Source organism: Amblyomma mixtum, chromosome 10 (assembly GCF_055824585.1).
Source record: "Amblyomma mixtum isolate Tamu chromosome 10, ASM5582458v1, whole genome shotgun sequence".
Classification (NCBI taxonomy): Eukaryota; Metazoa; Arthropoda; class Arachnida; order Ixodida; family Ixodidae; genus Amblyomma; species Amblyomma mixtum.
This window is the reverse complement of record NC_143021.1, coordinates 121,916,477-121,929,349: the sequence shown is the minus strand read 5'-3', so window position 1 is coordinate 121,929,349 and position 12,873 is coordinate 121,916,477. Positions and strand designations below refer to the sequence as shown.

At 48.0% G+C, this 12,873-nt stretch overlaps 1 protein-coding gene across 1 annotated transcript in view; it reads right to left on the bottom strand.

Annotated features, from left to right (window-relative positions):
- The window catches only part of LOC149326815 (iris-like), a 54,928-nt gene that overhangs the window by 22,853 nt on the left and 19,202 nt on the right, over positions 1–12,873 (bottom strand). Inside the window, exon 3 of the mRNA XM_089563548.1 lies at positions 7,451–7,751. Coding sequence (XP_089419674.1) covers positions 7,451–7,751 — 301 coding nt within the window. The remainder of the gene's footprint in view (positions 1–7,450; positions 7,752–12,873) is intronic.

Below are 12,873 nucleotides of genomic sequence, written 5' to 3'. Positions count from 1 at the left end.
CTCTGGCCGCCTCCGATCTCTTAACGTTACTCGGACAAAAGATGAGAATAGAAAAATACAAGAAGACAGGGGGCAAATACGGCGTGAAGGTTGTTTTTTCAGCATCAAAAAAGTTGAGTGGCATCTGTGCACAACAAAAAAGGAGATCTGCATGGTACAACAACTGGGTGTCAGGTCAAGCATCGACCAAAGATCATTTCATTCAGTGTTGGAGTTCTCGTTTTTTCGTTTTTTGCGGTGCTGTGTATCTTGGCCAGACCGGATGATGCGTTAATTAAAAATGCTTCAGGAACACTCCAGTTGCTGCGGTAACAACTCGTCAAAGTCATCTATCGACCTCGCACAGCCCCGTCGGTCAGGCGGTCGCACCCCGGTATTTTCTGTCACAACCATTCTTTTTAGACATAAAGACCAATTGGCTAGAGAAATAATGGAAGCCTATCAAATGAATAATTCTGAAAACACTTGCAGCAGTCGGCCTTCCATAGTGCGTTTACACGTTTAGCGGGCTAGTTGGTTAAGCATCTTGAATAAATAGCGCGAACGACGACAAGCACAAGAGACAAGGAAACGGACGACACAGCGCTGATTTTTTTGTTTGCCAAGTACCCCTCTCTGAGACAATCACAAGAAGCGGGCAATCAGGCTTGTGCGTTTTGGCAGAAAAGAACATATTAAGACTTAGTTTATCGCTATTCGCAATGTCCTGAGCAAGCTTGGGGAGGTTGCAATCGTTGCAAAGTTTTTTGCACGGCTCCTTGCCTTATGGGAAGATGCCGTACTGCATTCCCTGAACGCGGCACACACAGCTTCGCCTGCTTTTGACAGGAAACACTCGTTGGGCATTACAACGAACCCCCCTTCCTTATCCGACTGTAACAGGTACTTGCTCCTCAGCGCTGTGTTCGTCCGTTTCCTTGTCTCTTGTGCTTGTCGCAGTTCGCGCTGTTTATTCAAGAGCTTCTGTAGTGGTGTCACAGAATGAACTTGACTTCCTCAAGGGTGCCCATCTTGATGGTTAGCGCGATTAAGGACGCGTCCAGTGTTATCTTCCTCTGGCCATAGTGTTTTTTAATGTTTTTTTTCTGTTTTTTGTTTTTGTCATTGTTCTCGTGCGCATTAGTTAACGCCGTGTATGCCGGTTTTGTTTATATTTGTTTTTTTTTGTTCAAAGATGTATATATACTTCCCGTCTCGTAATAAATTTCAATTGAAGTCAGCGCTTGGTTTGTCTATTCTCCCCTTTTGTCCGCGTTTCCTCCGCTGTTGTGAATAATGAATATGTACCAACTCGCTTAACCTTTTTCGCTCATCAGGAAAAAATGGGCGATCTCTGCACCGGAGGCGGAAGGAAGAGCAGCAGCTTCTGCTTATCTGGAGGATCCACGGCGTTGGCTACCCAGCGATTGCTCGCAGGTGTCAACGGCAGAGATCCGTATATATCGATGCCGACAACATCGGACGGAGTGAATTGGCAAAGAAGGGGTTGTAGGAGGCCCGCAGAAGGAGATGTTGACCGTTTACGGTGCTGGCACAGAACATAGGAGGTTAAATATTTTCCTTCGCTGGTCGAAAGCCACAGTCAGAAATATCGGATTTTCGCATATCGGCAGCCACATTACAACAAAGCCATCCGAAGATTTCTGGCGCTCTGAGCTCTAACACATGCTTTGTGAATGATTTTTGTTTCGAAAGCAACCGCTATTCGCCGAGCCATTTCGCGGAACTCTGGAAAGGCCAAGCTGCGCATGCGCGAGGAGCAGGTGACATCAAATGGCGCACAGCTGGCGCACCGGGCCGCCGCCGCGCTCTCTACATCGCCTCGCCGACAGTCTCCCTCTCTCTCTTTCTCCCGCTCTGAGGCGCAGTAGCGATTGCGCATCGCCATCGGCGTGGTTTGTGGTGTATATAAAATTTGCAGTGGCTTAACTCTGCTGTGCCAGGATGTACACGCGTGGACATAAGTAAACGGAGCACGCAACTAATTGTCTTCGAATATTTTTCACGCGTCACAGAAATGAAATTTTCAGCAGTGGTACGCGCATGCTGGTAGAGGAGGTTGGTGGGCTTTCTTGTAGACAAACAACGCTTCTTCATTACCAATGGAGGAAGCGTGATTGCACTTCGAACGCAATAGCGTGCTCCGTTTACTTATGGCCGCGCCTGTACGTAGCGTGAGGTGAGGGCGAAGTGTCCACATCTGGTGGACACCGGAACCAGTGGGAAGGCGCATAACTGCCCTCTTGGAACAGTGGACGCCTCAACCATGCTTTAATCTAAGTGGTGGTAGTGACAGGTGTGCGCTGCATGAGGTGGCATTGACAACGTTGTGCCAGAAACGCGGCGCTGAAGCCATAGGCCGTCGGCGTTCATTGTGTTCATTGGCATTGGCGTTGACCTTCGTTTCATTTTAAGGAAAGGAAGGGCGCATAATGGCTCCCTGGGTCAGTGGGTGCTTGAATCATGCTTATAGGTACGTGGGGTGATGAGAGAGATGTGAGCTGCAGGCATCGACAAGGTTGTGCCAGAAACGCGGCGCTGAAGCCATAGGACATCGGTGTTCATTGTGCTCATTGGCGTTGGCGTTGTCAACGTTTTACGCTCTGATCATTTTAAGGAAAGGAAAGCAAGCGCGCGCGGCGAGGCACGCCAGCGGTACGTAGTGACGTCGCTTGCTTCCCGCGTATGGGCAGTGTGGTCATGCAAGAGCACGCGAAACGGCGAGACTGTGGGCAATGTAGCTCACGGAACAATATAAGGCTACGCGCAGATGTTGCTTTCGCAATCCTCCAGGTTTAAGCAGACCTAAACCACAGCCAATTTATTTGCGCATCGCCAGTCCTCTAACCTAGCTGACAAAGGTATGCGTGCCTTCCGAATGGAAATCGCCGCAAATGGAAGCCTTCAGGAACCTTCAACGTCGTGCACACTTCTCTCAGGTCCGCAAGGGTTTTGACGAATATGCTGAGACTGGGCTTCATGCTGACGCATGCACCGTGGGCTATAGGCTCCCTCCTCGCACAGAAAACCATGTGCTGAAGAAAGTAATCGCCTACGCTAGCCGTTACCTGTGGAAGTCGAACTACTGTGCGACCGAGAAAGAGAGCGTCGGTGCTATCACGGCTACATTTTCGTCCTTACCTGTCTGGTCAGCCATCCAAGGTTGTCAGCGGCCACCACGCATTTTGATTTACTGTCAATTTAAAGAACTACTTGAACCGCCTTGCCCGATGGAGCCTGCGCCTCTAGGAGTTCCACATCACTGTCATCTACATGTCAGGACACAAGCACACCGATGCTGACTGGCTATCGAAAGCCTCGGTCAACAAAAAGCGGCAATGAGGACGTCTTTTAGGGACAGATAAGTATCGGCGACTTTGCGCAGCGCCAACGCTCAGCTCACGAACTGTAGCGCCTACTTGAGTACAAGGAAGGCATATCTTGTTCCCCTCCGCGACGAAGAGTCTACATCTGTCTTCACTCTTATTCGGCGGAGTATTCAGAACACATATGATTGGTCCGTCTGTACGATGACATCGCTCAATACGTCAGGAGTTGTCCTGACTGCCAAAGCTGGAAAAGGCTGCGAACCGGAACTTGAGGATTCCTACATTCAATTCAAATACCACAGCGCCCTTTCAGGCAGATCGGTATGGGCTTAATTGGCCTCTTCCCCTAGTCGTCATCTGGTTACAAGTGGATAACAGTAGCAACTAAATACTTGACCCCCTAGCCGAAGTGAAATCCCTGCCGAGTGGTAGCACTGCAGACGTTCAAAAGTTCTTCGTTGAAAACATTGTCCTCGCCACTGAATCCTAGACGTTCTCTTCGTGAACAAGGGAACAGTATTTACTGCTGAGCCCGCGCAAGCAATCCTACACTACAGCGAAACCAGCCACTGGAAGGCGATTGGTACCATACACAAACTATTCTTTGAGATAGGCTAGCGCCAAAAAAGATGAACAAAAGGCGAGAGGACGACGACACAACACAGAAGAGTGCTGTCTTCGTCCTCTCACATTGTGTTAGTCTTCTTTGCGCTAACCTATCGCAAAGAATGTATCGCCCAGCCCCAAGTTTTACTAAAGGATACACGAACTAAATGCCGAGCGGGAAGGTTAACCAAAATGATCGCTGTCATGCTCCCCATGTATGCAGACAATGAGCGCAATACCTTGGGTGTGCTCCTTCCATAATTCCTTTTCGCCTACCACACAGCAGTGGAGAAGGCTGCACAGATGACACCCTTCAAGCACGTCTACGGGAGGGAGGTCACCACAACGCTTGGCGCCATGTTAGCCAACGTCAGTGACAAAAAAAACCTCGACGTCGCCGCTTAACTTCAGCGCGCAGAGGAAGCCTGAGGGCTTGCCCGGATACGGATTACGAACCAACAGAACACGGACGCCCGACGCTACAGTGCACGAAGACGTCACAATGATTTGTACCTGGTGAGCAGTGCACGGTATGGATGCCCATTCCCCGCCGCCGACTGACTGAAAAGCTTTTCCTCCGCGCCACTACTTCTCCCGTACAAAACCCTTATAACTTGACTAGGAAGTGGTGCCCGACGGAGTGACAGTATCGCAGCAGGGTCGAGCACGCCAAGAGATGCACAGATGGTCCGCCTGAAGCGAAAGACGTGCACTAATGTACTTAGGGTTTATTTTTGGATTGTTCGCGTTGATTTTAACTTACCATGCAATCCTTTCGCTGAAGCATCGGGCGACGCTTCTTTGAGAGGAGGTAATGCCGTGAAGACTTGTACTGTTTGTTTTCCCGTTCTCAACGCCGAAGACAAGCGGTATTATCAATCCCGTTGTGACACGAGATACTACCATGCTTATCTTGAATAATCATAGTCTCAGGTAACTGCTTCTGCATTGTTCGGGATTTTTGTAGACGATCTTGGCGCCATATCTCTAAACTTATTTGCTTTTAAATCAAGCGCAGCTGAGAGCGGCGGGAACTCTCTTTGTCGCCGACTGACGAGCACGCCTATTGATACAGGCATCGTCGAGCTTTTATGTTATTTCTCGCAGCTAGTCAGCCCACTTAAGAGCCTCGCTTGCAAGTCATTCACTGTCTTCTTGGCTGCTGGACTGCTATCACGGCTAGGTGGGAATATGTATGCTTACATCGCTCAGTTATTATAAGAGTCTTTCGTTTAGCACGCGACTTTTTAATTGTTTTAGAAAGACCTTTGAGACATACTGACACATGTGACTTATAGAAAGGACGCGGGTTCGACCGTGGGTGCGACAGTCACATTAGATGAAGTTGAAATGCTAGAAGCTCTTGTATTGCGCGATATCAGCGAACATTAACAAACCTCAAGTGGTCGAAATCATCCGGAGCCTTCAACTCCGACGTCCCTCATAGGGTCAGTCGATTGGATACTTTAAACCTCATAACACCAACAACCACTTATAGGGAACATTTTAGTATGTTTAAGTGATTTACTCAAACCTTTATCCCTGACCTATGTCGGCCGATAACGGTACCAGCAAATTTCTTGATCTTATACGTTTCTACGCCCAGCAATGTGTGTTGGGTATTCGAACCCAGCGTCTAAAAGCCACTGTTATGATGTACGGACAAGGGAAGATAGCACAGTGCTGTGTCCTGTCGCATCTTCCCTCGCCCTTAAGCAGGTACGCTGTTTTAGTCATATTAATTAGTCACGGTGTCTCACCACTGAAAATCTTCAGTTCTTTATCATGCACGGCAAGGGATTGCGACCACGGACTTAAGACCTTATCGATGAGTCTCTCCTGCGCAGTGTCCTGTCTCATCTTCTCCCGTCCTTTTGCAGCTGCGCTGTTTTAGCCTTAAGTAAAAAAATTCAACGCATCTTCGGAAAGCCGGCATGGCGCGGAAGCAATATCACGAGCGCACACCGTAGACCATTCTGGGACAGTGGAGAAACGAATGCGAGAGAGCGCGTAACCTTGTGTATGCTGCTACTCTTCGCTCGTCGGTGCGGAGAGGAACCGCGTCGGCGCGAGCCTTGAATCATTCAAGAAGTTTGGAGAAAATGTTACTCATTGCCGACGGAGGGCGCATAGACTTGAGCTTGCTCGGAATGCCGTCTCCACTCCGCTCGAGCGTCGGCGGTGACAGGTCGGAAAGAAGAGACTCGAATTTTGTGGAAACCTGCCATCTTCACGCCTGACGAATAGAGAACCTGCGCTGCCCAGGTGGCACTGAAGTTATTCCACTAGGCGACTAAAAACTGCTTCCGTCAGTCGCTTGGGCCGCTACAAACGCGAGAGCACATTCTGAACGACTAGAAGCCCGCGTGTGGTTGATTGCACTGTTTGCTTCGCTTCTGCAGACATAACCCAGATAACTGATACGCACCAAGTGCGGCTTCGACAGAGCGCAGAAGCTCATGCCAATATAAGCTCAGGGAGGTGGCGTGGCATAGCACCAAGAGAGCCCCCAAAACTGCTTGCTCCTCTCGCTATTCTGTGTGTCACGGCGCTGCAGTCGACATGGCAAACTTCACCTTGGGTTCACTGTGGCTACGCGTGACCTGCGCCAGGATGAGAGTGCAAATGTATGGCTGACACAGTTAATACCGCTTGTATGTGCGCGCATGTCCTGGCGAGAGGGACGAATAGACGTGGCGCGCGCCTATTATGAAGCGTGTGTAGCGCTGTCAGTCAACCCGTGCCGCTGTTCAAGCTTCGGAGAAGCGCGCCCGCACGTCTCCTGAGTTCGACACCACTCGCCCAGCCACGGACCAGCGAGGCAGCGTGCGCCAGTCTTCGAGACGGCTCCGTCGTGATCGTCCGCTCGTTGAACTGTAGCAGTGTGCAGTGAAGAAATAGTGTTTAGTTTGGTTTTCCTCTCTCGTGTGTTAGTGCACTTCAGGTGCGAGGCATTTTGTTGTATTGTAGTCTCTCTCGGGTGTTACTTTGCATGTGTTGCATTGTATTGTAAATCACTTTGTATGTGCTCGTACGAGCGATTGGAAATCTCCTGTATCGTCTACACAAAGTTTGTTCTGTTTGTGAACTTTTGGCTGGGACCCATTCTCTGGCTTGCGACCGGCGAAAGCGCTTGTTCCGGCTGAGCTTGCCACGCGTAGTCGAGAGCATCTCCTCTGAGACCGACACCGCTACCCCCAGATGCTCTAATGGTGTCTTGGAGTGCAGGTGAGAAAGTGCACGAAGGTGGCACCTTATTAGGTCCTACTAACTTGCTCATAACTGTGTGTTGTTGCGTAGTGACGAAGGTCGAGTTCGGTGTGCGGTACTTATTTTATTTCTTTTATTTGTATTGTTACTCCCGATTGTTAGTATTTAGATGGCTCAGGAATTCAGATTAAATGTCAGTTGAAGTGGGGGCGTGTTTGTGTGCTCTTGCCTAGATTCCCCGTCTTGTTTGCGCGCTAAAAGCGTAAACAAAATTCTGTTTTTCAAGGGAGCCAATTATCACTCACGCCTTAGTAGTGGAAGGGCGCAAGGGTGTTCCCCGTCCGGATGTGGATCTCTTTGGCGCCGAGGCGGTGCCTCCTTCCCCAGGTGGCTCGTAGGGAAGCTCCAGGGCTCTGGCGTTCAGGTCGGCGCAATCTGCGAGCCGGAACTCGCCCGTCTGGTGCACCATGACGACCGCGCACTTCGTGCCGTCGGACTGGAAGAAGACCTCGTGCGTGGCGGTGCGATCGTCGAACGCGTGCTTCCAGGAGCCGCGGAAGTCCACTACGCTCAGCATGCATACAAGGGAGGAAGTCTGGATGCAACCTGCAGAGGCAAATTAAGTGCGCCATTGAGCGCGCGCTTGTTGAAGGTCTCTAAGTATCAGGTCTAATGTGGGATTGCATCCAGCAGTGGCGTGAGTTGTGCTGTGAATGGTAACATCTCAGTAAATCATTACTCTTCATAGCGGAAGGTGCTCGTGAAGTTACCATTAAGATTACGCCGATAAGCAGCACGTGGGGATTCAACTCTGCGCATGCTCACCTCTTCCCTCTACATTGCGGTTTGTAAGCAATGAATAAACATTTGGTAGAATCGCCTGGAGTTGTCGCGTATGTTGTTCTTTCCTACGTCCCTTGTGTCGTCTGCGCTGATTTTTAACAAGGATTCAACTCTGAATGTGTAGAACACGCGGCGATCCCTATTCCAAAACATGCACAGCCACCTTTTGTCAATTGCCCTTATGGTGCTGAGTTGAAGAGCAGCTGAGAAATTGCTGTGCTTGTTTCTCTTATGTTAAACAAAATGTACCTTCTACCGCTAGCCCAGCAGACCAATTCATGGACCTTCACGGCAGAAAATCCGAACGGCACTTTTTAGTTTTACACTCAAGCTTCACAACCTGCGGAGAAACGCTTGACACGCATCGCAAAAACCTGAGACAACAAGGAGAAAATACTGTTTCAGCTACAATAGGACACGAACTAATAAGCTTTGATTTCACTCCTTTTATTTTTTATGCCATATAAGAGCTTAGTTTTGCTCCTTGTTTCGTTGTTATTGGCCTTGTTTTCTCAGTGTCACCAAGTAGGTGCAGAACTGCTGCAATCACTCCTTTCTGCCTGTCTTTCAGGAGCTCTAAGGACCACTCGCGCACAAGAAGCTGTAGCCAGCATCTTCCAGCAGGGATTTTCGTCAGTGCACGGTGTCACACGGTGAAAAGTTCATGAACTGCAAAAAAAGGCGTCGTGTATAAGGTTCCTTTATCTTGCGGAAAGATTTATTATGGCCAGGCGGGAAGGTGCATTAACATCAGGCTGAAAGAGCATGAGAATTCGCTCGATATCAAGAAATCCCCTACATCCAACCTAGTGCAGCACTGCCGCGGTTGCAAAGATCAAGACCAAGTCCCTTGCCTGCCTGACTTGCATAATACTGAGATCCAGTACTACAGAAGCAATCAGGTAGGCAGGGAGATCTTTGAAGCTTATTGCATCGCCCAGAACACTGACACATGTGTTGCGAAACGATCCGTGGCGTTGCAGAGAAAGGAGATAGCCTTCCTCGATCACTGTCGTACATCCGCTGTGTAATCTTCGATGTGGCTCTGATTTTTGGTTGTAGTGTTTGTTTCGTACCTTATATATTTCCCGTGGTTTTTCAATGAAATGTCAGTTGCTAGAAAGCGCCCTTGTCATCTTCTCTTTCCTTGGTCTTTTGTCCGTTTTGCGCTGGTCCACAATATCCCTAGCTTTAGTTTCTTCGCTTTTCTCCAGAATGCGTACTTCAGTGAAGCGTGGCTCACAACTGCGGGACGGGCACTTCTTTGTGTACCTAGGTAGATGCGAGCCTTCCTTCATCTGTACCACATTTCGCTCATGCTCACCCTTCGCTCATTCACGCACCCGTACTGAAAAAAAGATCAGCAAGGAACGAGGCTGCGGGACAGAACACAGGAGACCTTTTCAGAAATGTGCCGAAGGGGTGGTTTAGGAAATCCCCTTATCTTGAGACCACTCCTATATAGATCAGACCAGCCGTGCGTGAATGAACGAACGAGGGAACATGAGCGAAATGTGGAATAGATAAAAGAAAGCAGACATCTATCTAGGCACATACAAGAGTGTCCGTCCCGCAATTGTCAGCCATGCGTCATTGACGTACGCATTCCAAGATGCTAATGTTGCCTTGCATTGCAGTAGATGTCCCGGAAAAGGTTCCCCACGTTTCGCTGATGTCATCATTATGAGCTATGGAAAAATATGGAAGGCTCGTGAAATCTTTGAGGCCTTTCAAATTTCTAAAATGGTGATGCTTAGGTCTGTTCACCATCGATTGCGTTGAAGACAAAAGAATTTGATTATATGAATGACCATGTTTGAGTGCCTATCTTGCCTTTGCGCATGCGTAGAGATTGCCCGGCGGTCTATATTCAATAAAGAATTCAATTGTTAGTCCAGCCTTCGTCCTGTGTTGTTCTCTCCTTGTGTGTTCGTCTTTTTTGGCTGGTTTTTCTTCCTTGACCCAAGATGCGTGCCAGTAGTTGTTGCGGGTAGCCTACTTCCGTTTATCTGTTCACTTGGGCTTCGAAGCTGATGTTCACCAGATCGAAACACTATTTTTTTAGACCATTCTGTGAATACAACTTGGCTGTCCTATTTTTAACTATCTTGGAGTGCCCTGGGTTGGAACTAGGGATCGGATTAATTGACCTTGCGTTGTAGTGCCAGTAGACATGGTTCTCTTCCACTTTATACTGTATGTCTAAATATTGCAGGAAACCTTCTTTGGCGGTCTCGAATGTAAATTTCAGCTCTGAACCAAGATCCTTAGACATTTTCAGTATGTTATTCAGCTTAGAATTGAAATTCTAACGCTCTAGAAAAACCAGGTAATCATCAACATACCTGAATATTTTATGGTGGAACCCACCTAATGCAAGTTCCAGGGATCTATCTATATAGCTCAGAAAAGTTTCTTAGTATTAGAGCAGAGCAACCAGCCATAATGGTGGGCCTGTTGGTACGGCATCTCAAGAGAGAAAACCAGCCAAAAAAAGACGAAAACAAAAGAAGAGAACGACACAAGTGCCAGACCGAAGTGACATACAAGATCCCGCTGACCTGTGGAAAATTTGACATAGGTCAGACTGGGGACTGTGTTAACGAGAGGTTGCGCAAGCACAGAACAAAAGTCGGCGCTGGTGAAGATGGTAATCTTGCTCTGCATTATAGTAGATGTCCCAGAAAATGTTCCCCACGTTTCGCAGATGTCACCATCATGGGCAACGGAAAAACACGGGAGGCTCGTGAAATCTTTGAGGCCTTTCAAATTGCCAAATATGGTGATGCTTGTGTCAGTTCACTATCGATAGCGTTGACGACAAAAGAATTTGATTTGAGTGATTATGTTTGAGTGTTTGCCTTGGCGCATGCGTGGTGATTACCTGGCGGTCTGTACTCAATGAAAAAATCAGTTGTTAGTCCAGCCGTTGTCCTGTGTCGTTCTCTTCTTGTGTTTTCGTCTTTTTTGGCTGGTTTTTTTCCTTGACACTTAGTATTAGGGCCACACAGAGGCCAATACAAATTCCCGCTTTCTGGGTATACAGTTTGCCTTCCCAGCCAGCATAGGTTGAACGTAGATAAAAAAGGAGCAGTTCCAGAAAACGTCTAAGTAGGTCCCACACATGCCTGTGAAGGCGTACTCGTCCTTAACCCCCGTGCTGCCGTTCACACTGTAAAATGCTGTTCTGGGCAGTGAACAATAGAGGTTTTCCACATTATGCTGAACGTCTTGCATGTGATTGGGTTGGTATGTCTTAGAAATTTGATTAGGGCGTTCGAATTCGGTATGTTCGCACAAAGGTCGATGCGAGGACTTGAAAGGTGATGCCGTAAGAAACTGGGGACGTTGTGTTGCCATGCGCCTTTTTCTGAGACGATAGCTCAAAATGGGACGCCCTCCTTAAGCGTTTTGTAAGCGCAGAAAATTTCAAGGTGAAGACTCGTGGCGCTGTTGACTTTTGCAAACAGATTTTCTAGATTTAGATTTTCTAGGATAGCAGGATACCAGGATACCAAGGGCTTGCTTGTTGGTCGCGGTCTCCTTGACCGAAACTTTTTCAAAATCCTTGAATACCGCCTTTCTCGCCTTACTTCTGAATAGATCTTCAGGAAATAGTGTGAAATGGCCTTACTTGTCGGAGAGTACCACTCTTAACTTTTGTGAGCACATCCTATCCGAGTCGCTTTGGGACGTTAAACCCCTTAAAACAAACAAACATCCTATCCGAAACAGCACTCACTGGATTACGCTTCTTGGTCACTCCCTTGTGACGTTGAAGAACGGCCACATACTCGTTGATGCATCGCTTCAGGTGTGCGTCGGGCACCTTCCTGGGGACCGCCCTGAAAAGGGCAACCTTCTCCTCTGATGTTATGTGCCGTTCGTGGGCGAATTTCGCCCCCGGTTGAAGAACACTTCTTAATCTGATGCGGCAAACCTTGAGCACCGAAGACTTGAACGTAGGCTTGCGTGGTTCCAGTCACCTGTTTCGTCCTCGGGAGTCGCGATTTCGCAAAAAACCGAGCTACGTGCATCAGCAAGGCCGCAATAGTTCGTACAGATACTGAGCTCGCATTCCTGGACACAAGCTGAGGATACAGTGGATTGTATGTTATTTATCACTGTACACTGTACAAATTTTTCAGACACTCATGCGTATATAAACTACATTTCAACTCAAATAAATTTAGCTGAGAATCAGCGATCGTTGTATGGTCTTTATTTTCGTCCCATCCTTATTCGCGCTGTTTCATAACGGACCAATACCAACTCCCGCAATTCGTTCTTCTTCTACAAGGCCTTTCGTTAGTCTCCACGTTTCTACCCGATAGGTGAGTACCGGTAGATGCAGCTGTTGTGTACTTTTCTCTTGAGGGGTATTGGTAAACTGCCATTGATGATCTCCGAGAAACTACCAAATGCAATCCACCCCAGCTTTACTCTTCTAGTTATTTCACTCTCTTGACCTGGATCCGCGGTCAATATTTGCCCTAAGCGGACGTAATCTCTTACCATTTCCAGCACCTAACAACCAAATGTAAGCTGCACTTCGTTGAACTGTTGAACGTTACCATTTGTTTTCTGCATATTAATTTTTAGTCCTACCTTTATGCTCTGCTTAACTCACTGATTCTGCTTTTCATTTAATACCCTCAGTCACAAAGGAAGGCAATGTCTTCAGAGAATCGCATATTGCTAAGGTATTCTGCATTAACTCTGACCACCAGTTCTTTGCAATCCGGGTCTCGGTACACTTCCATTCTATTCATCTTTTAATTGGGTTCTAGGGCCTCACATAGCGTGAGGGAGTGCGAATGCGACAAAATACAAGATTTCGGAAAGAAATATCGTAATGTTTCCACCTATACTTTCCTGTTCATAT